Source organism: Capricornis sumatraensis, chromosome 5, assembly GCF_032405125.1.
Source record: "Capricornis sumatraensis isolate serow.1 chromosome 5, serow.2, whole genome shotgun sequence".
Taxonomy (NCBI): Eukaryota; Metazoa; Chordata; class Mammalia; order Artiodactyla; family Bovidae; genus Capricornis; species Capricornis sumatraensis.
Window position 1 is genome coordinate 29,515,048 of NC_091073.1, and position 24,685 is coordinate 29,539,732.

General features: G+C 38.4%; 1 protein-coding gene across 3 annotated transcripts in view; it reads right to left on the reverse strand.

The window, feature by feature from the left end:
* CRPPA (CDP-L-ribitol pyrophosphorylase A) overlaps positions 1-24,685 on the reverse strand; it is a 373,738-nt gene that overhangs the window by 191,091 nt on the left and 157,962 nt on the right. For all 3 annotated transcript variants that reach the window (XM_068973240.1, XM_068973239.1, XM_068973238.1), the window contains one exon: positions 16,085-16,182. In XM_068973240.1, the coding sequence (XP_068829341.1) occupies positions 16,085-16,182 (98 nt within the window). The remainder of the gene's footprint in view (positions 1-16,084; positions 16,183-24,685) is intronic.

Genomic DNA, 24,685 nt, shown 5'->3' on the forward strand with positions numbered 1-24,685 from the left:
AATTACCTATGTCTTTTATTAAATCTATCAGTATGGCAAACTAAGTAACAAAAATGAAAGAATTCATTATTTCAACTGTATTTTCCCTCAAATCCTTACCAAATTAACAGCATAATCAAATTTATACTTATAAAATTTTGACTCTAAGTAACACAGACACTGCTCACATCAGTTCAGTTCAGTCGCTCAGTCGTGCCCGACTCTTTGTGACCCCATGAACTGCAGCACGCCAGGCCTCCCTGTCCATCACCAACTCCCAGAGTTCACTCAGACTCACGTCCATCGAGTCTGTGATGCCATCCAGCCATCTCATCCTCTGTCGTCCCTCTCTCCTCCTGCCCCTAATCCCTCCCAGCATCAAAGTCTTTTCCAATGAGTCAACTCTTTGCATGAGGTGGCCAAAGTACTGGAGCTTCAGCTTTAGCATCATTCCTTCCAAAGAAATCCCAGGGTTGATCTCCTTCAGAATGGACTGGTTGGATCTCCTTGCAGTCCAAGGGACTCTCAAGAGTCTTCTCCAACACCACAGTTCAAACGCATCAATTCTTCGGTGCTCAGCCTTCTTCACAGTCCAACTCTCACATCCATACATGACCACAGGTAAAACCATAGCCTTGACTAGACGGACCTTAGTCAGCAAAGGAATGTCTCTGCTTTTGAATATGCTATCTAGGTTGGTCATAACTTTTCTTCCAAGGAGTAAGCGTCTTTTAATTTCATGGCTGCAATCACCATCTGCAGTGATTTTGGAGCCCAAAGAAATAAAGTCTGACACTGTTTCCCCATCTATTTCCCATGAAGTAATGGGATCGGATGCCATGATCTTCATTTTCTGAATGTTTAGCTTTAAGCCAACTTTTTCACTCTCCTCTTTCACTTTCATCAGGAAGCTTTTCAGGTCCTCTTCACTTTCTGCCATAAGGGTGGTGTCATCTGCACATCTGAGGTTATTGATATTTCTCCCGGCAATCTTGATTCCAGCTTGTGCTTCTTCCAGCCCAGCATTTCTTATGATGTACTCTGCATATAAGTTAAATAAGCAGGGTGACAATATACAGTCTTGACGTACTCCTTTTCCTATTTGAAGCCAGTTTACATTAGCAGCTCTTAAATGTGGGGAACTGTCCTCAGAGGCAAACCAGCAACATCAGGAGACACTGTCAGTTGTCAGAATTGGTATGGGAAAGTAATACCTGTGCCAGTTAGCAGAGGACAGTTCCTGTGCTCAGTCGTGCCCAACTCTGAGACCCTGTGGACTCTAGTCCACCAGTCTCCTCTGTCCAGGGGATTTTCCAGGCAAGAATACTGGAGTGGGTAGCCATTCCCTTCTCCAGGGGATCTTCCTGACCCAGGGATTGAACCTGCATATCCTGCATTGGCAGGTGGATTTTTTTTTTTTAATCACTGAGCCACCAGGGAAGCCTAAGACAGGGATGCTATTACACATTCTACAATGCACACAGAGGCCAGCCTCCAGAACAAAGAATTATCTGTACCAAAATTTTAATAACATAGCAACTGCAATATCCTGGATTAGATGGATAGTTCTGGTTTTCGATCTTCAATCAGTAGCTGACATTGAAAGAAATAACACTCTAACAACTTAAAGACTTAAGTAGAGTTACTTGGAAACAGAGAATATTAAAACTGTGCTTTAAAAAATGCATTTTATCAGACAGGTGTTTAAAATAACACACCACAAATATAGCAAGTATGTTCAAAATGATTAGATAAGATCTATGTGATATCACTTATATGTGGAATATAAAAAAAAATTATACAAATAAACTCATCTACAAAATGGAAGTAGAGTCACAGAAGCAGAACACCGTCTTATGGCTACCAAGAGGAAGAGGGGGAGGGAGTCTGGGACTGACTTATACACGTGCATGCACGCTCAGTCATGTCCAACTCTTTGAAACCGCATGGACTGCAACCCACCAGGCTCCTCTGTCTATGGGATTTTCCAGGCAAGAATACTGGAGTGGGTTGCCATTTCTTCCTCCAGGGGATCTTCCTGACCTAGGGATAGAACCCGTGTCTCCTGCACTGGGAGATGGATTCTCTACCAGTGAGTCACCAGGGAAGCCTGAAAGATTCAGTACCAACTGTGACAAGTCTGCAATAACAGGTTAAAATGTATAGACTTTGACTCACTTGCAGTGAACAGTCACTGAGCGAATGAGAAGAGAGAGATTTTTAACCTAAGCAGACAACTATGTATAAGGCTTTAAAAACAAGTTCTCAGGTACCAAAATACCATTGATAATTTATTCTGACCACGAGTTCAAAGGAGTATATTTGGTTCAGTTTCCCTAACACAACAAAAACCTCAGAGCTGTTATATACTTAAAGTCACCAGAACAACAGAATAATCTACTTTATGGTGTTACTAAGTATAGTCATGCTTCAGGCAAATAGTTGAAACATATTGCCAAACTCAATTATTCTGGGAAACATTAATAAGTATAAAATGATTATTTAAAAATATTACTTATCATCTATTCAGAACCAAAAAGAAATCAATAAAATGAAATGAAATCAGTAAAATGAAATAAGCTTTAAAATTCTATCTCAGTTTAAATAGCATTAAAAAAGTAGTGTATACATATTCATGAAAATCAACAGTTGAGGGTCAGAACTATAATCTACATGCCAAAGAGCAATTTTTTCAGCTTTTTATAAAAATCTTCTCTCTAAACATATCTACCATGTGTGTAAAATCAATTTCCTGAATTATAAGAGGAGACTTGATTTTTACAAATATATGCCCAAAGTTAGACTAATGGCTATTCTCTCAAATTGTTAGTTTTCAACTTAGCATAACGTAACTAGAACTTGTGTGCAATGATTTCGTGACTAACCAGGCAAGGATTATCATTTTTACAAATTAACCATCTGGTTTCTTTAGGGAAAATGATGATTCAATATGTCCTTATGTTTCAAAAATATACACAGATCAAAAGGTAAAGACATGTTAAGTACACAAAGAAAAAGTAGAGAAAGTGCCATTTAGGGATGATAATCCTTACTCTCTCATTAATAACCATATTCTAAAACTTTGACAATCCATATAATTATAAACTGTTAATTTTATTAAATAGAGCATGAACATAATTAATACCATTCCAAGCAACTAGGTGGTCCTGTGCCTTTGGACCTTTCTACCTCTGGAAAACTGATCAGAAAATCTGGCTAACATCCCAAAGAAATTAAATGGATTTTATTGGATGGCCTTCAGCTAATTTCTATAGTCTTGAACATACACCAAAACCACATACTCTAACTGAATTAACTGTGTTGGCATTGTTTAGAGTCAGAGGTCCAAGAAATGGTGTTCACAGTGTTATTTCACTATTACACTGTACAGCATTCAGCTTCAACAAAATGAAAAAACGCTATTTTAAACATTGTTTAAAACTGTTATGTGTTAAAACAAGCAAGAAATAATCTGTGAGGCTTCCCTGGTGGCTCAGACTGGTAAAGAATCTGCCTTCAAGAGAGACCGGGAAGACCTGAATTCGATCCCTGGGTTGGGAAGATCCTCTGGATCTTCCGCCAGGCTACTCTGTCCGTGGGATTCTCCAGGCAAGATTACTGGAGTGGGTTGCCATACCCTCCTCCAGGGGATCTTCCTGATCCAGGTCTCCCAGGTCTCTCTTAAAGGCAGATTCTGTACCATCTGAGCCACCAAGGAAGCCCCATTACCAGTCTAGCCTTAAATGAATGCCACATCTGCCAAGAGATTCTCATTTACTGCTCTCTATTCACAATTTTTTTTTGGGTGTTAGTTCTAAAACTAACATCACTATTTCCCATGACTTCATGGGAAATAGATGGGGAAACAGTAGAAACAGTGTCATACTTTATTTTGGGGGGCTCCAAAATCACTGCAGATGGTGATTGCAGCCATGAAATTAAAAGACGCTTACTCCTTGGAAGAAAAGTTATGACCAACCTAGACAGCATATTTAAAAGCAGAGACATTACTTTGCCAACAAAGGTTCATCTAGTCAAGGCTATGGTTTTACCTGTGGTCATGTATGGATGTGAGAGTTGGACTCTGAAGAAGGCTGAGCGCTGAAGAATTGATGCTTTTGAACTGTGGTGTTGCAGAAGACTCTTGAGAGTCCCTTGGACTGCAAGGAGATCCAACCAGTCCATTCTGAAGGAGATCAGCCCTGGGATTTCTTTGGAGGGAATGATTCTAAAGCTGAAACTCCAGTACTTTGGCCACCTCATGCGAAGAGTTGACTCATTGGAAAAGACTCTGATGCTAGGGGAGATTGGGGGCAGGAGGAGAAGGGGATGACCAAGGATGAGATGGCTGGATGGCATCACTGACTCGATGGACGTGAGTCTGAGTGAACTCCGAGAGTTGGTGATGGACAGGGAGGCCTGGCATGCTGCGATTCATGGGGTCGCAAAGAGTCGGACATGACTGAGCGACTGAACTGAACTGAACTGAAAGACATTCATGAACTAAGGAACTAATAAAAGACTAACTTTCCTACTAATAAATTCCTTACTATTCTCAGCACGGTATATAGCATGAATTATTTTTTAACAAGAGTTGGGAAGAAGGGAAAAAATTTCTTCCATTACTGTCTACTGCCCTGATGTACCTTCTGGAGATCTCTGTCTCTGAGGTAGCTTGGTTCTGTGAAATACTTCAGTCTCCTTAAAGAAATCAAGCCTGATGATGAAGACTGGAAATTTTACTTAGAGTGAAATGTGCACATGAATGGAGGGTGGAAGAAGGGTTCTCTATTCAGTTAATTCTTTATTTCACCTTTTAGCTATCTCTTCCATGTGTTTGGCATGTATCATTACATTTGAGTTGAGATATTCAATACACTGAAGTATGGCTCACAATCTAGCATGGATAATTATAATAAGCATATCCAATCTCTTCCTTTAGTTTCATAAGGAAATTTTCTTTCTTTTCATGCCAATAAAACAATCTTCCCATTGTGCACTGAGCAACTCCACACCTACATGGATCTGCCCTACAGATGCCTGGATTTCAGTAGTGTGACTTCACCGTTTATATATGTTCTTTTCAAAATCATACAAAAGCTCTGGGGGTAAAAATATTAGAATATGTGGCATTTTGCATCTGTAAGTTATGGGGTGAAAATGCTGTAAGGTAAATGTGCCCTTATAAAGGGAGAGAAAAATGACAGAAAACTGCTAATTACTTTCCCAAGGAGACTTCTTTCTGACCTTAGGTATAAGCCTTCTGTCAAACTTAAAATCTTTTCTTTCATCTTTTCTTAGAAAAGTATTCAGTAGTAGAAATCATAATGAATCAAGCAGCACCTACAGTCAATGAGTTACATAATCTTAGGACAAAGTATTAAGCCATAGGTCTCCCTATTTTTATTTATAAAATGAGAAGGAAGGTCATAGGTTTATTTTAAAGGATTAAGGTACATATTATTCTCTCTAGAACATGGAGGGCACTCAATGATTGTTAGCGTTGTGACTGTTTATAACAGAAAACATTCTGATATAGTCCTTGTGGGGTTTAATAGTTTTTAGGCAAATTTAGGAGATAGGGCAGATTTAGCAGAAAGGAATGACATCTCCTCTTAAGGTCAACCAAGATTGCCTGAGTCAGTTAACAAGACACACGAACTTCCACTTTACAAGCTATAACTTCATTAGGCTCATTTCTTCTAAAATTCAGTCTATACTCAGTATGTTTCATCAGATTATACAACAGGTTATACGGCTGTACTAAGGACTGATCATCATAAAAATATGAACAAATTAATCTTTAATTTTTTTCTTGGTTGGAATCTGAAAATTTGTTAGGCTGGCTTACATTAGACATTTAATTCAGGAGATTATATTCATTCCCTGGAGAGAGAATGTCTTCAGGCCATTAGTTTGGGCTAGTTGGTGCTCCTTGTCTGGCACTGATTCCAAAACTATTCAGCATTTCCTGATCAACTCTGCAATTTTTATACAGAATTTCTGGTAGACTTAAGTACTAAGGACTAGATTCCATATATTAATAGATTGTACCTACACTTATTTCACTAGGGAATTATAGTTGAGATGGCTAATGTTCCCAAAGACGAAAGTTTAGGTACAATAAAGCAAATTTCTGATGTTCAGAGGAGACACAGGTCTATATATAGTCTGCCTCACAGGCCACAGATAAGAAGGATGGCAATACTAGTGGGCATTTTCTATTTTGCAACTTAGTAAGAGATTTATTTTTAGATAATAAGTTTGTGATAATCAGTCTCTAATACGCACCCCACAATGATATCCACGCTTCCCAATATGCACAATCTTGTATGATTCCCTCCTCTGGAGTGTGGGCTCGACATACAGACTTGATTCAAATCAACAGAATATGAAAGAATCAATGGAGTGTCAGTTTTCAGATTAGATTACAAGAGCACTGTGCCTTCGATCCTGAGTGCCATGTGGTGAGGCAGCCCTGTGGAGAAGCCCACATTCAGGTGACTGAAACCTACTAATAACCAGGTGGGTGTGAGAGCAGAATCCACTTCCACATCAAGTCTTCAGCTTCAACTGCAGAGGACAGTCTACGGAGGTCAGACAGCTTGACTGATATCAGATGAAAGACCTTGAGTCAAAGGAACCTGGCTAAACTGTGCCTACATTTCTGACCCACAGAAACTGAGAGAGAGTAAATGTTTGTTAGTTAAGGTCACTACATTTTGGGGTAACTTGTTATGCAGCAAACATGGTACAATATGTAAGACAATGTTCAGCGTAGTAATAAGAAGTCATGATCGTTTATCTAGTCACTTATTTATCTATTTAACATTCTATAAATGTCTGCCTTTTATCAAGACTGCATCATGATTTGGGAAGACTTCACATGGGGCTGTAGAGCCTCCACAGAACAAAAGAGAAGGATGCATAAACCAGAATTCAGAGAAAAACAAGCAAGAAAAGCTTCCTGGGGGAAAATTACATCATGGGTGAAGGCCATGAGGCAGACAGTACTATTGCATCTGAGAAACTACAGAAAGTAAAGCTGGCCTGAAGAGGGCACGGTTATAGAGTGCAGAGCTCTTTGGCCAGGGTACCAGTTAAGATGGATTTGGTGTTACCTGAGTCCAAGTTCACCTCCATGTACCTGTGCTCCCCCTTCATAGCAATGTTAATGAGAACCATTTAAATATCCCCTCTATGTCCCAGTTCTTTCTTATGGAAAATAAGGATAACAGTACACATTTCAAAAGGTTGTTAAGGGCATTTAAAGCTATGGCACCTAACACAAAATAAGTGCTGAAAATTGCTGGCTGTTATTATTGCCGTTTTTGTTATTTTTATTAGTAGTACTAGTAAGATGTGAAAGATCTTATGAGACATACCAAGGAATGTTCATACTACTTTAGAAGCAATGGAAATCCAAGAAACAGATTTGACTGGGGCATAATATCATAAGATAAACAGTTTATAATCATCATTCAAACAGCCCCAAAAAGAATAAAGCTGGGAAGAGTAACATTGAAGGCTGGTGGGGAGCTAACAGACTGTTACAATAATCTGGACAAGAGTCATGGTGCATAGAACAGTGGCAGTGGTAATCAAGAGCAAAGGAACATAGGAAGGATAAATGAGAGGTAGAATTCAAATGCTTTGGAACTTGATTTGCTTCACGAGTGAGATAGAGAATGAGTCAGACCTCACACAAGCTTTAGATAACTAAGTAAATGATACACATTTTCAGAAACTGATACCCCCAGTAGATGGAGGACTGGCTGGAAAAAGAATCTGTGAATGTGAAATATCATTGCTATTTAAAGGACTTCTGATTGAATATACAGATCTGACATTCAGCAAAGTGATTAAACTCAGGGCTACAGAATATTTTGTGTCCCTAGCAAACAAGAGATCCATGAAGCCATCAACTTTTTAAAAAAAGAAATATGTACATCCTTGTCTTGTTCCTGACTTTAGGGGAAATACTTTCAATTTTTCACCATTGAGGATAATGTTTGCTGTGGGTTTGTCATATATAGCTTTTATTATGTTGAGGTATGTTCCTTCTTTTCCTGCTTTCTGGAGAGTTTCTATCATAAATGGATATTGAATTTTGTCAAAGGCTTTCTCTGCATCTATTGAGATAATCATATGGCTTTTATTTTTCAATTCCACTTTCACCACTACTATTCAACATAGTTCTGGAAGTTTTGCCCAAAGCAATCAGAGCAGAAAAAGAAATAAAAGGAATCCAAATTGGAAAAGAAGTAAAACTCTCACTGTTTGCAGATGACATGATCCTCTACATAGAAAAACCCTAAAGACTCCACCAGAAAATTATTAGACCTAATTAATGAATATAGTACAGATTCAGCATACAAAATCAACACACATAAATCCCTTGCATTCCTATACACTAATAATGAGAAAGTAGAAAAAGAAATTAAGGAAACAATTCCATTCACCATTGCAACAAAAAGAATAAAATACTTAGGAATCAGTTCAGTTCAGTTCAGTCGCTCAGTCGTGTCTGACTCTTTGCAACCCCATGAATCGCAGCACGCTAGGCCTCCCTGTCCATCACCATCTCCCGGAGTTAACTCAGACTCACGTCCATCGAGTCAGTGATGCCATCCAGCCATCTCATCCTGGGTCGTCCCCTTCTCCTCCTGCCCCCAATCTCCCCCAGGATCAGAGTCTTTTCCAATGAGTTAACTCTTTGCATAAGGTGGCCAAAGTACTGGAGCTTCAGCTTTAGCATCATTCCTTCCAAAGAAATCCCAGGGTTGATCTCCTTCAGAATGGACTGGTTGGATCTCCTTGCAGTCCAAGGGACTCTCAAGAGTCTTCTCCAACACCACAGTTCAAAAGCATCAATTCTTCGGCGCTCAGCCTTCTTCAGAGTCCAACTCTCACATCCATACATGACCACAGGAAAAACCATGGCCTTGACCAGGCGGACCTTAGTCGGCAAAGTAATGTCTCTGCTTTTGAATATGCTGTCTAGGTTGGTCATAACTTTTCTTCCAAGGAGTAAGTGTCTTTTAATTTCATGGCTGCAATCACCATCTGCAGTGATTTTGGAGCCCCCAAAAATAAAGTATGACACTGTTTCTACTGTTTCCCCATCTATTTCCCATGAAGTGATGGGACCAGATGCCATGATCTTTGTTTTCTGAATATTGAGCTTTAAGCCAACTTTTTCACTCTCCTATTTCACTTTCATCCAGAGGCTTTTTAGCTCCTCTTCACTTTCTGCCATAAGAGTGGTGTCATCTGCATATCTGAGATTATTGATATTTCTCCTGGCAATCTTGATTCCAGCTTGTGTTTCTTTCATCTATCTAAAGAAACTAAAGATCTATATATAAAAAACTACAAAACACTGGTGAAAGAAATCAGAGAGGACACTAATAGATGGAGAAATATACCATGTTCGTGGATTGGAAGAATCAATATAGTGAAAATGAGTATACTATACAAAGCAATCTACAGATTCAATGCAATCCCTATCAAGCTACCAGCGGTATTTTTCACAGAGCTAGAACAAATAATTTCACAATTTGTATAGAAATACAAAAAACCTCGAATAGCCAAAGCAATCTTGAGAAAGAAGAATGGAACTGGAGGAATCAACCTGCCTGACTTCAGGCTCTACTACAAAGCCACAGTCATCAAGACAGTATGGTACTGGCACAAAGACAGAAATATAGATCAATGGAACAAAATAGAAAGCCCAGAGATAAATCCACACACATATGGACACCTTATCTTCAACAAAGGAGGCAAGAATATACAATGGATTAAAGACAATCTCTTTAACAAGTGGTGCTGGGAAAACTGGTCAACCACTTGTAAAAGAATGAAACTAGATCACTTTCTAACACCATACAAAAAATAAACTCAAAATGGATTAAAGATCTAAATGTAAGACCAGAAACTATAAAACTCCTAGAGGAGAACATAGGCAAAATACTCTCCAACATACATCACAGCAGGATCCTCTATGACCCACCTCCCAGAATATTGCAAATAAAAGTGAAAATAAACAAATGGGACCTAACTAAAATTAAAAGCTTCTGCACAACAAAGGAAAATATAAGCAAGGTGAAAAGACAGCCTTCTGAATGGGAGAAAATAATAGCAAATGAAGCAACTGACAAACAACTAATCTCAGAAATATACAAGCAACTTATGCAGCTCAATTCCAGAAAAATAAATGACCCAATCAAAAAATGGGCCAAAGAACTAAATAGACATTTCTCCAAAGAAGACATACAGATGGCTAACAAACACATGAAAAGATGCTCAACATCACTCATTATCAGAGAAATGCAAATCAAGACCACAATGAGGTACCATTTCATGCCAGTCAGAATGGCTGCGATCCAAAAATCTACAAGCAATAAATGCTGGAGAGGGTGTGGAGAAAAGGGAACCCTCTTACACTGTTGGTGGGAATGCAAACTAGTACAGCCACTTTGGAGAACAGTGTGGATATTCCTTAAGAAACTGGAAATAGAACTGCCTTATGATCCAGCAATCACACTGCTGGGCATACACACCGAGGAAACTAGAATTGAAAGGGACACGTGTACCCCAATGTTCATCGCAGCACTGTTTATAATAACCAGGACATGGAAGCAACCTAGATGTCCATCAGCAGATGAATGGATAAAAAAGCTGTGGTACATATACACAATGGAGTATTACTCAGCAATCAAAGAGAATACATTTGAATCAGTTCTAATGAGGTGGATCAAACTGGAGCCAATTATACAGAGTGAAGTAAGCCAGAAAGAAAAATACCAATACAGTATACTAACACATATATATGGAATTTAGAAAGTTGGTAATGATAACCCTGTATGTGAGACAGCAAAAGAGACACAGATGTACGGAATAGACTTTTTGACTCTGTGGGAGAGGGAGAGGGCAGCATGATTTGGGAGAATGGCATTGAAACGTATAATATCATATAAGAAACGAATCGCCAGTCTAGGTTCGATGCAGGATACAGGATGCTTGGGGCTGGTGCACTGGGATGACCCAGAGGGATGGTATGGGGAGGGAGGTGGGAGGGGGGTTCAGGAGTGGGAACTTAGGTACACCTGTGGCGGATTCAAGTTGATGTATGGCAAAACCAACACAGTATTGTAAAGTAAAAAAAAAAAAAAGAAAGAAAGAAAAGAAATATGTACAAAAATCTAAAAATCATCAATAGAATCTTGAATCCTGCAAAAGAAACTTGGAAGAAGAAACCAAAAATGAAACAGGTTAATAGGAAAGACAAGATGTTACAGAATCCACTGGATAAGATTCCCTCTAGGAAAAAGAAGAGTATCATACGAGAGTCAAGGGGTACAATAGAGAAGGTAAGAGCCCAATAAAGGTCTTATGGATTTCCCATAGAACGGTCAGTCGCTAAGGACCTCACTGAGAGCAGTTCCCATGGAAGGTTGGGGTAGAAGCCAGGGTGTGATGATTGAGGAACAAGAAGATAAATGATCCTAAAATTATGCAAGATTACTACAGGGTAACCTTGCTTTTAGAACTACTTCTTTGTTTTTGTTTTAATGGAAGGAACATGTATCAGTGGGGGAGGGAGAAGACAAAATCAAAGCTCAGGAGAGGAAATAGTTTTAATGAAAAGGTGGCTACAGAAGCAAGGTTCTTGAAAGATCTGGTGCTTGGAAGATAAGAATGTTCTCATATTTGAGTACATAATTACACTCTGAAGCTAGAGGCAAGATCATATCTAAGAGTGGATGTACTAATGGTTGGGTTAGACCGGTGATTCTCAACTGGAAAGTGATTTTGCCCCACACTAGGCAACCTTTAGCAATGTCTGAGAACATTTTGCTTGCTACAACCAGGGGGTTTAACACTGTCAACTAGTGGGTAGAAGACAGGTATGCTGCTAAACTGTACAAGGTATAGGAAAGTTCCTCACAATATATAGTCCAAAATGCTATAGTGCTGACATTAAGAAACCTGGGTTAGACATTTAAGGAGAGGAAAAAGTTTAAAATACCCACTGAGGAGAACAAGGAGCTGACGATGGAATCATGGTACACTTACTTTACAATATTCAGTGCTCACTGCAAAATGAAAACCATCATTTTTAAATGACAATAATCTGCACTGGTGTGTAAGTTTCTCCAGCAGTATTAAGATGAGATAAAGGCTCAGAGAAGTGAAAAGTTAAACTGACAACACGAACAAGGTTTTACAAAACAGGTCTTAACAGAAGGACAAGAGAATCAGAGATACTGATAAAAGAGCCATGATCCACTGAAGTGAAGGATCATGGTATCCAAGTAAAGAAATGTATGAAACAAAAGGTAGCTGAAAGAGAGAAGATAGCAGGCTTTGAGTTTTCTATGAAATTTTAATATGTGCATTGAGAGTAATTGAGGAAAAGTAAAGAAAGATAAAACATTGCAGCCAGAAGTTAAAAAATAGCCTTAGTATTTATTTTTCAGCACAGTTAGGATGATGGCAACTCGTATCCACATGAGATCCAACAGGCAGACGGATGAAGAGCGCTGAAAATAATGGACACTGGAACTGAGGATAGGACCTGAGAAGCTAGGTGATGGGAAAAAAATCACACAGCGCCAGTTATACACCACTGTGTGTATACCTAAATGTCACGTCATATCTTTATTTAAACAATGATTCAAAAAGATACATGGGCCCCAATGTTCACTGCAGCACTATATACAATAGCCAGGACATGAGAGAAACCTAAATGTCCACCGAAGGAAGAATGGATAAAAAAGATGTGGTACATACGGAAAACAGAATATTCCTCAGCCATAAATAATAAAATAACGCCATTTGCAACGATCTGGATGGATCTAGAGATTGTTACACTGAGTGAAGTAAGTCAGATACAGAAAGACGAGTATCATATGATATCACTCATATGTGGAATCTAAAAAAAAAATGCTACACATGGTCTTAACTAAACAGAAATGAGTCACAGATGTAGAAAACAAACTCATGGTTACCAGAGTTGGGAAAGAAGGGCACAGATAAATTGAAGATTGGAATTGACTATACACACTATTATTTTAAAAAAAAAAGCACTAAGTCATGTCCAACTGTTTCAGTCCCATGAACTGTAGCCTGCCAGGCTCCTCTGTCCATGGGATTCTCCAAACAAGAATACTGGAGTGGGTTGCTATTTCCTTCTCCAGGGGAACTTCCTGACCCAGGAATTGAACCCAGGTCTCTCTGACACTGCAGGCAGATGCTTTACAGACTGAGATACATGGGAAGCCCTACTATAAATAAAACAGATAACTAATAAGAACCTACTGTATAGCATAAGGAACTCTACTCAATAATCTGTAATGACTTATATGAGAAAAGAATCTTGAAAAGAGTATATATACATATCTGTATAACTGATGCACTTTGCTGCACAGCAGAAACACAACATTGTAAATCAACTATACACCAATAAAAATTAAAACAACAAAACAACAAGCAATGAATAAATAGAAATTTCTGTTAAAACAGAGTTGGGAGACCAGAATGGGGAGATCTCACAACCTGCTACTACAGTCTGTTCTACAAGAGCAAGCGCTCATCTTTCCTGGAGAGGACTCAGTAAATGGAAAACCATGGTCTGTCTGTTCACTCTAGCCCTCCCAACTTTCTTTTCCCTTCTATAAAAGTGTTCTTCCCTTGCTATGGGGGTACTTACTTGTGGCTTGTCATGGTTGCAGACCACAAATTTCACTTTTGTTTACCCCAAAGAAACCTATCTTTGCTGAAGAAAGATACGGCAGTCTGTTTTAGATCAGTAATTACCAAACATATACAGGAAAAGCAGGAACAAAAAGAGACTACCACAACAATTTTTAACAAAAAGGACTCTTTGTAGTATCTAACACCGAGAAGATCAAGGGATAAATCACATAGGATCCAACAGTTGGGTGCTCAACAAGAGTATTGAACCCATTTTTAGAACCCAGCTTTCTAAACCAAGGGTTGATAGCCAAAGTTCCAGTCACAGTCTTTCAGGGTCCCATCCTATTGGTTTTTGCACTGAGTGGGTAGAGCATGAATGAAATTATCCAACAGTAGAAGATTATTTTTCAGGCAAAATGTTGCCAGTGTCCAAACTATTGGCTCAGGAGGTCAGACAATGGTAAGTTATCTACACTTAAATATCCTCCAGGACACAGCAATGGAATTAGGGCATGGAATTTTTTTTTTAATTTTTATTTTTACTTTATTTTACTTTACAATACTGTATTGGTTTTGCCATACACTGACATGAATCCACCACGGGTGTATATGAGTTCCCAAACATGAACCCCCCTCCCACCTCCCACCCCATATCATCTCTCTGGATCATCCCCGTGCACCAGCCCCAAGCATCCTGTATCCTGCATCAAACATAGACTGGCAATTCATTTCTTACATGATAGTATACATGCTTTAATGCCATTCTCCCAAATCATCCCACCCTCTCCCTCAGAGTCCAAAAGTCCACTCTACACATCTGAGGGCACAGAATTTAGAAACAGATTCTTAGCAGTGAATTCAAGACACAAAACAAAGAACAAGATGCTAAAATTTCCAGCAACAGAAGTAGAATACCTAGAGTCTACAGATAGAAGCAACGTGGAAAAGAAGAATGTAGTATATAACCTTCAAACTCAAGAGACAGCCAGATAGCCGCCATTTCTTTTCAGCTTTAAATTGTTGCTCCAAATGCTACTGGTAGAATTTAGCACTGACTGCCATCAAAACCCCGAGGGGAGCTTGTTGAAAACTGAGATTCTAGAACTTATCCCAGATGATTCACTAAGTGTTCACACATTTCAGGAATCTATGTATTTAGCAGTTCATGGATTTAACACAGGACTGAAATTTGGAAACTAGTAGTATTTACTACTTGGATATGCAGTCAATGAACATGAAATTGGGCAAACTCTAGGATATAGTGAGGGACAGTGAGCCCTGGCATGCTGCAGTCCATGAGGTCTCAAAGAGTGAGACAAGACTTAGTGATGCAACAAAAACAAGGATTTACTACTTAATATTGTTACACCTTCATCTCAACTCATCAAGTCTATTTTAGTTCCTATTCACTGAAAACTTATGATACGGCAGATGCTTTTCTAAGTGCATTAAAATACAATTTTAAAGTTCAACTGCCCCAACAACTTTACAATGAAGATATCATTAACATTTTCAACTTAAGGTAAGAAAATTAGGCAATACAACAGACATCTAAGCACCAGCAGCCTGATACCAGAGCCTGTTCTCTGTACTGCTACCATGATAAAACTAGCCTACTAAAATAAAGTTGTTCCTTTTACTTTCAACTAGAATTATGTATGTTGTTAAAAAGTCATCATACATTGACCATAAACTTGGGCAGTTACACAATTTAATGAAAACAAGAAAACTGTGGAAAACTTAATACAAATCAGTTTGGCAAGCGAAACATTTCAAAACACAAGATTACTATAAAAATAATGGATGTCCTTAGGGGTAAAAGTAGTACATAATTCCTATACACCCCCCACACCCACTACTACTTCTGCATTTCCTTAACCCTAATATTAAATATGAGGTTAACTTGGACACTGACCAGTTCAGAAAAAGGAGGTGGCAGCAAGAAACACACATTCACCTCTTCAGTATCATAATTATCCTATCTTTTGCAAATGTGTTTGTCTCTTCTTTTCTCTCAATCTAGTTTCTTCATGTTTTCAGTGAATTTTAGTTAAGTATGTAGAATGCACTAGACACTGTGGCTCTCAAGACAAGTGTCAAGCTCACAGGGGCCCAAGTGTACCAGGGCAGGGGGGTTTTCTAAAGAAGCCACACTGACTCTGAATTTTAAAGGAGAAATAGAACTCAGAGGATGAAGTTAGGGAGGAAGACCAGAAGAGAGCAGATGAAAGGAATGGACTGTATCTCAAGTCAAAAGTGCAGGAAAAACAAAGAATTCCATTCAAGTAAAATAAGAAAATTAGCTTGAAAGCATTTTCATGCCTTCTAAGAGAAGGCATCTTTGTACAACTAAAGTATGTGGCAATCTAATATCATTCATCAAACTGGATCTTTGAATACTTACATTTAATTCCGTTTTTAGCATTTCTTCAAGACAATGACCTACATGTTCTTCATCTTCTTTTGGGTCCATAACTACACAAACTTGTTGTGAAATTCTTTCTGAAATAAAAAAGAGATGAAATTTTAAGCTTCAAACAGATTATGAAACAAAGCCCTACTACACTGAAACCTATACTTACCTGCTATTCATAAGTACTGAATAGGGGCTTGTGGGCTTTGGGCCAAGTGAAGTGACCTGAACTACACAGAGATATTCTTGACTCATTAACCAATCAAGCCAGTAAATCTATGTATTTAACATTTTGTGGGTAGATAACTGGGACATCATGTAAGCAACAGAAATAAGAGATCTTCAGAAACATCTCAAGAGAGTAACTGGAGGCGACAGCTCTTTCGCTCAAGACTTCAGTCCTTTTGCATTTACAAGGAATCCCCCCAGGATCTGGTGGAATCCCTTCTCTCGAGCAGATCATCTCTTTAGGCCATCAGATATCTCCTGCATACAGTTCACTGTGTCATCTGGTACCTGGATGACACACAGCATCTTCCTTGCCATTCCTTTAGGTTCAGTCAATTCAATTACATTCCTGCCTCTTTAACTATTATCACACGTTAAAATAGCCAAAAATAGATATTCTCCAAATTTGGAAGGCTGGAAATTATATAATTTAAAATCATAAGCTGTATGACATAGCGATAGTCACCTTGGTAAACCTTGGATACACTCTCACAAAATATACACAGTTCTCCTTTATAGCAGATATAAAATACTAAGAAAAGGCTTTATTACTACCAATTTAAGATAATATTTCATGGTATTATGTCAAGGACTTTTTTAAAAAGCCTAATTTTAAATAGGAGTCCCAAATCAAAGTAGGTTTAACACTTGACCCAGCTGCTTCTGGGTCCATATAACAGGCTTTCTATAAACAATAGTTAATGATTCATCCAAACAAAGCTGAGAATGACAAACCATTTAAAATAATGTCACCAGATAATGGTATTCCTACTACTATCCACTTCCCACTTATCAAGAGTATTACATGTTCCAAGAGTCGTACCCTATATTCACATCAATTCTCATGATGATCCTGCAAACAGTATTATTGTGAATCTACAAAACAGATTAAGGAAACTTTACTTCAGAGAAACAAAGTAACTTGCCCAAGATCACCGGGTTATGATTAGAAGAAAAAGAATCCAAATCTGAAGAAATTAAGCACACAAACACACAGCTATTCTACAGCACTAAAATGAAAAGAGCTATCTGACATAAACTGAACATCAAGGATTTTCCTATGAAAGTTCCTAATGTTTCATAGTCATCATCCCATTTAATGGCTCAAAATAAATATGGATTATTAGCTAAGTATTATAATTCCTGTTTTTACTCATCACAAGGTACTTAGACCCAGGTCTTTCCAAAGCTTGTGCTTTTCCTATCATGCTGTCTACCTTATAATTATTATAATTATAAATATTATAAACTAATATTATAAATATCATAATTATAATTGTAAGTATTTTATAATAACATAATTATAAAAATAATAAGAATGTTTCACATTATTTCACATTCGCTCTTTTACATCCTACAAATTCAAGAAAACTAATGCAGGAACAGTAATTTAAATAGATTGAGAAGGTACTACTATACTGAAAATGGAGCTGCTATAATATCTTAAAATCATTTTATCCTTTTAAGACTGTGTTCACCCATCAGTAAGGCTCCTACCAAGTTGAAAATGTCTATACTTTTCTGTTACATGAGCCAAGACATGGAAGCAACCTAAACGTTCATCAACAGAGGAGTGGATAAAGAAGATGTGGTACATATATACAATGGAATATTACTCAATCATTAAAAAGAATGAAATAAAGCCATTTGCAGCAATGGTAAATAGACTGTCATAATGAGTGAAGGAAGTCAGACAGAAAAGGAGAAATATTGTCTGACATCCCGTATGTGTGGCATCTATAAAAAAAATGACATGAACTTATTTACAAAATAGAAACAGACTCACGAAACAAATTTACAATTGCTAGGGGAATGGACGGAAGGGGTAGTTAGGGAGTTTGGGATGGACACATACACACTACTATATTTAAAATGGATCGCCAACAAGGATCTACTGTATAGCACATGGATCTGTGTTCAATGTAATGTGGGAGCCTGGAAGAGAGTAGAATTTGGGGGAGAACTGGATACCTTTGTATGTATGGCTGAGTCCCTTCATTGTTCACTTGAATCACAACATTGTTAGTCAGCTGCACCCCAACACAATATAAAAAGTTTTAAATACAGGAGCCTAATTAAATATAATTAAGAACACAAATGAATGGTCAAGATAGTAAGTACTATGGAACATCACTGCAATTAGAAAGATAACTTGGTTGACAATATTAGATGATTCTTTACACTAACATGAGCTAGGAGTTCACGCTTGAAAGGTGAGTAAGTTTTGCTTAGTGGAAGCAAGGGGCTGTGAAAGCTATGAAGGGAAACAACATTTTTTTAAAAACTTAATGTTTTGGGGGTAGAAAGATTATAAGCATGAAGTTACTGTGATAAGATACAAGATTTTGATAAGATACAATAAGAACTCAAAAAAACATGGAATGATTCAGCAATGAATGCTGTGAAGCCAGAACGTAATGGTTGCATGCTGTTCTGAACACTTGAGTGTCCTGAAAGCTTTAGATCAGAAGGTTATAGTTATTGCTTGTAACTATAATATAAGCAATAGCTTTTGAAAACCAAGTTAATTCAAATATGTGTTATAGTCTCTCAAATATTTGGAGAAATATTTGGACATTATAACATCCTAGTAAAAGTCTGATTATATTTCCAAATGTTTCTTTCACATACCAAAACTTATAATAAAAAATCTAATGTGTAAGCATCAAGTAACTCACTACATATCAGTTCAGTTCAGTTGCTCAGTCATGTCTGACTCTTTGTGACCCCATGAATCGCAGCACGCCAGGCCTCTCTGTCCATCCAACTCCCAGAGTTCACTCAGACTCACGTCCATCGAGTCAGTGATGCCATCCAGCCATCTCATCCTCTATCGTCCCCCTCTCCTCCTGCCCCTAATCCCTCCCAGCATCAGAGTCTTTTCCAATGAGTCAACTTTTCACAGGAGGTGGCCAAAGTACTGGAGTTTCAGCTTTAGAATCATTCCTTCCAAAGAAATCCCAGGGCTGATCTTCAGAATGGACTGGTTGGATCTCCTTGCAGTCCAAGGGACTCTCAAGAGTCTTCTCCAACACCACAGTTCAAAAGTATCAATTCTTTGGTGCTCAGCTTTCTTCACAGTCTAACTCTCACATCCATACATGACCACTGGCAAAAACATAGCCTTGACTAGATGGACCTTAGTTGGCAAGGTAATGTCTCTGCTTTTGAATATGCTGTCTAGGTTGGTCATAACTTTCCTTCCAAGGAGTAAGCGTCTTTTAATTTCATGGCTGCAGTCACCATCTGCAGTGATTTTGGAGCCCCCCCGCCCCCCACCAAAAAAAAAGTCTGACACTTGCTCTAATTTTCTTGAAGAGATCTCTAGTCTTTCCCATTCAGTTGTTTTCCTCTATTTCTTTGCATTGATCGCTGAGGAAGGCTTTCTTGTCTCTCCTTGCTATTCTTTGGAACTCTGCATTCACATGGGTATATCTTTCCTTTTCTCCTTTGCTTTTCGCTTCTCTTCATTTCACAGCTATTTGTAAGGCCTTCCCAGACTACATATACATTGAATATGATGGCACCACTATAATTCTTACTAATTTATAAGATAATACATAAACAATACTTTTTATTTTTATTTATTTATTTATTTTTTACCGTCACCTTCAATTTTATTCATCTCTAAAAGGATGCTGGTCAGCGTTCCAGGGATGCCCCACACACTGGCATGAAACAGCAAGGCTTTCTTCTCAATAGCTTCACTACCCCCACTTTGGCACAGCCCCAAGAACCACATGATGGTAAGAATCACCCACCAAATGCTGCTAGCCATAGTGAAAAAAATAGAGTCTCATAAAAAGCATGATACAGGCTTTGTTATGAGATCCTTGGGTCACTGTGGAAGCCTTACACTGTGCAGGACTGGATGCACTGCAGGTGACTTGGTCCTCAAGCAAAAACCCAATAAAGAAAATTAATGACACCATCATGTAGCAGACGGCATACATTATAAGGGGTCTTTCAGGATAACAGAATCTTATCACATCAATCAAAAAATTTAAAAAAGTAAACAACCTGGCAGAGAGGCAAATGACTGAAATTAATCCTATGAAATACTGAGCAAATGAAAGCTCTCCCCTCCTGAAGCACATATTTGGACAAGTAGGTGAACAATCATGCATGTGCAAAACGGAACAGCCAAGATCAGGATCGATTTGCAACTCCCCAGGACACCTCTGCACTGCCAATGAGGCTCCTTCTGTAGGGTCGCCAGCTAAATTCAGGTCCACCAGGCGAGGATACGGCTCACCACAATCTGGGAACCTCCATTGCTAAAACTGCCGTCTGTTGGTCATAGTGATTCAGAAGATTGGGCGTGAAGGCAGTGTTATAAGGCAAATCCTGGCACATCCTCAAGGTAATAGGCTCAAAGAAAACAAACTGTGCCCACCTATATGGCCCACAAACATAGTCAAGGGCCACAGACAGAAGACGATCCAACTCATAGCCATGCTTTCTCGATGGAATGGGATTCAGATGATCTGGCCTACTCAATAAGTATTTTAGATCTTTGTACACCTGCAGGTCTCAGCTTGAAAGGATTTCTTCTACCTTACTGTTAAGTTCTTCAAACAGAATTACTCTTTGCACTGTCAGAGGTGTGTTAGCTTGGTCTCACAAAAGGCATTTGTTTTTGGTTTCACAATATGGGAAAATGACATCATCTTGCCTCTTTTCATTTTATTACATCGGATACCATGTGGCCAACGTGTCAAGTTGATCAACCACATTCCCAAACAACAGATTCCATCTTAGGAGACTCAGAGCTATTTCTTCCTTTGACTGAAATATCTGACACCTCGGGGCCGGGCTCCCGGGGGGCTGCAGCGCCGGCAGGGGCAGCCGCAGGTCCCTCAGGTAAACGGAGCCAGCGAGGACCACCAGCCTGCACCTCGGAGCCTAAACAATACTTTTTAAAACAAAACACGACATATGCAGATATCCCTTCTTTGTTGCATCATATATCCTTTACCGAATTCCAAGCTCTATCAAGTGTAAAAATCAACAATAAATTAAAATTGACATTACCTCCCTTCAAAGTGAACTACAGGTGGCCCTTGAACATGGGTTTTATCTGCAAAGGACCCACTTATACAGTTTTTCAACAGAAAGTAGTATAGTTCTTGGTACGGTGCTATATAATCCACAGTTGGTTGAGCCAAGAGACAAGGAAGACCAACTGTAAACTACATGTGGATTTTCAGTTTTGTGGAGGGTCAGTGCCTCTAATACCCATGTTGTCCAAAGATCAACTGTATAAATAAAATGGAGTAATTCAAAATCTATGATACAAATTTTATGCCATGTGTCAGCTGTTCTAAAAAGAAAGCTTTTTTGGGGGTGGAATCTTTGCAATAAATTTTACAATAAATTTGCTCAAAATCACCTGCTTTTTAGACAAACATGACACCTTTAAAATATCAAGGTTTTCAATTATGAATATATTTCTTTATTTAATATCTTCCTAAGTTTTTCTCAAAGCTTTATAATCTCCAGTACAGAGTCCTTTAGTAACGTTTGCTAAATATCTAAACAACTTTGTTGATGCTATTGCAAATAATACTTTATTACATTTTCTCTTTGTTGATACACAAAAATATATTAAGATTTTTATACAGTTTTTGTATTCAGTAACTGTGCTAAATGCACTTATAAATTCTAAGAGTTTACAACTTATTTCCAATTTTTTACATATAAAAACATGTCAATTGTGAATAAAATTTTATCTCCTTTTTTCTAACTCATGTTTTAATCTGATAATGCAATCTTTGGAATATTGCTCCTATGTTTATGAGAAAAATTAGCCTGTAATTTTTTTCTTCTAAGGTCCTTGTCAGATTTTTACTAAACATTTACACTGCCTTCATAGGATAAATTGGAAAACTGTTCTCTCTTTTTCTGTTTTCTGGAAAAATGTGTTCAGTCACTCAGTTGTGTCCAACTTTGCAACCCTATGGACTGCAGCACGCCAGGCCTCCCTGTCCATCACCAACTCCTGGAGTTTACTCAAACTCATGTCCATTGAGTCAGTGATGCCATCCAACCCTCTCATCCTCTGTAATCCCCTTCTCCTCCTGCCTTCAATCTTTCCCAGCATCAGGTCTTTTCAAATGAGTCCATTCTTCTCATCAGGTGGCCAAAGTATTGGAATCTCAGCTTTAGCATCCATCCTTAGATGAAAATTTAGGACTGATTTCATTTAGGATAGACTGGTTGGATCACCTTGCAGTCCAAGGGACTCTCAAAAGTCTTCTCCAACACCACAGTTCAAAAGCATCAATTCTTTGGCACTCAGCTTTCTTCATAGTCCAACTCTCTCATCCATACATGACTAATGTCTGCTTTTTGATATGCTGTCTAGGTCAGTCATAACTTTTTTTCCAAGGAATAAGTGTCTTTTAATTTCATGGCTGCAGTCACCATGAAATTGACGTTATTTGATGTAAATTGACATTATTTCTTCTTTTTAATGGTTTTGTAAAATTCACTGGGAAAAGCCAACTGCTTTTGTAGTAGCATTTTCAGTTAGATTCATGTCTTAAATGTACAGACTACTTTTCCTAGTTGTATTTGCTTATGAATGTGTTCATCTGATCTAAAATCTAGCATAAAGCTGTAGACTGAATGTTTGTGTTCCCTCCAAAACTCATATTGAAGCTTTAACCCGCAATGTGATAGTATTAGGAGGCAGGGTCTGTGGGAGGTAAATAGGTTTAGATAAAATCATGAGAGTGAAGTCCCCATGATGAGATTAGTGCCCTCATAAAAAGAGAAAAAGACACCAGATTTTCCTCTCTCATCCATGTAAGGATTCTGCAAGCCCAGACGAGACCTCTTATCTGGGAAATAAATCTCCTAGCACCTTGATCTTGGACTTCCCAGCTTCCAGAACTGTGAGAAATACACTGTTGTTTAATCCACCCAGGCTACAATATTTCATTATAGGGCTTCCCTGGTGACTCAGACAGTAAAGAATCTGCCTGCAATTTGGAAAACCCAAGTTCGATTCCAGGGTCCAGAAGATCCCTTGAAGAAAGGAACAGCTATTCACTCCAGTAATCTTGCCTGGGGAATTCCATGGACAGAGGAGCTGGGAGGCCACAGTCCATGGGGTCGCAAAGAGTCGAACATGACTGAGCAACTAACACTTTCACTTTAAGATGACCAACAAAGTGATTTACAACATCTCATTGCAATGTCTATGAGTTGCGCCAATGCTCTCTTTTCATTTCTGATGATAATTACTTGAGCCTTCAATATTTTTCATGTTGAATTTTGCAAAGGTTTTATCAACTTTATTAACATTTTCAAAAGAAAGTTTTATTGACTCTATCTTAGGCTTATTTTTTAAGTCCTTACTATTTTTTAAATCCTTACTATTTTCTTCAATATCTTCTTCATTCCACTATCTTTGGGTTTAATTCACTGTTCTAATTTCTTACAAAAGACGCTTAAATAGTGGGCTCTCTGCTTTTCCTTTTTTCTAATACAGTCAACCCTTGAACAATACAGGTTTAAACTGTGAAAATCCACTTACAGATGGAGTCTTTCCATATATACATTCTACAGTACTACACAACTGTGACTGGTTAAATCTGCAGAGGCAGAACCTCAGACACAGAAGGTCAACTGTAGAGTTATCCATAAATTTTATACTATATGGAAGGTGAGGTTCCAGCCCCCATGTTGTTCAAGGATCAAAACTTAAGGCTCTAATAACAGCTTAATCTATACATTAAACTTTGTGATATTTTTCAGTTTAAATTATTTCATTTTCATTTTTCTCACTGTATACATTTCCGATTTCCACTGTGATTTCTCATTTAACTTATGAGTTATTAATTTTTATTGTTTTTATTAGTCTGCTATTGTGCAATGAGTGGTCAAAAAATTTAGCAGCCTAAAACACCAACTAATTAATTCACAATTCCATAAGGCAGACAGGAAAGAGAAAGAAAGAGCAAAGGAGAGCATGAGCATGCCCAAGGGAGCTCACACATAGAGAAGCGAAAAAGCAACAGGGGCAAGATGTAAAAGATCAGTGAAATGCTGATCTGCCTGAAACACAGGTGGAAGTCATATGTACTATTCTTACAGCTTTTAAGGGAGTCCCTGGTATCTCCACTGGTTAAGAATCCACCTGCAATGCAGGAGACCCCAGTTCAACCCCTGGGTCAGGAAGATCCCCTGAAGAAGAGACAGGCTGCCCACTCCAGTATCCATGTGCTTCCCTGGTGGCTCAGCTGGTAAAGAATCTGTCTGCAATGCGGGAGTCCTGGGATTCTACCCCTGAGTTGAGAAGATTCCCTGGAGAAGGGAACGGCTACCCACTCCAGCATTCCAGCCTGGAAAATTCCT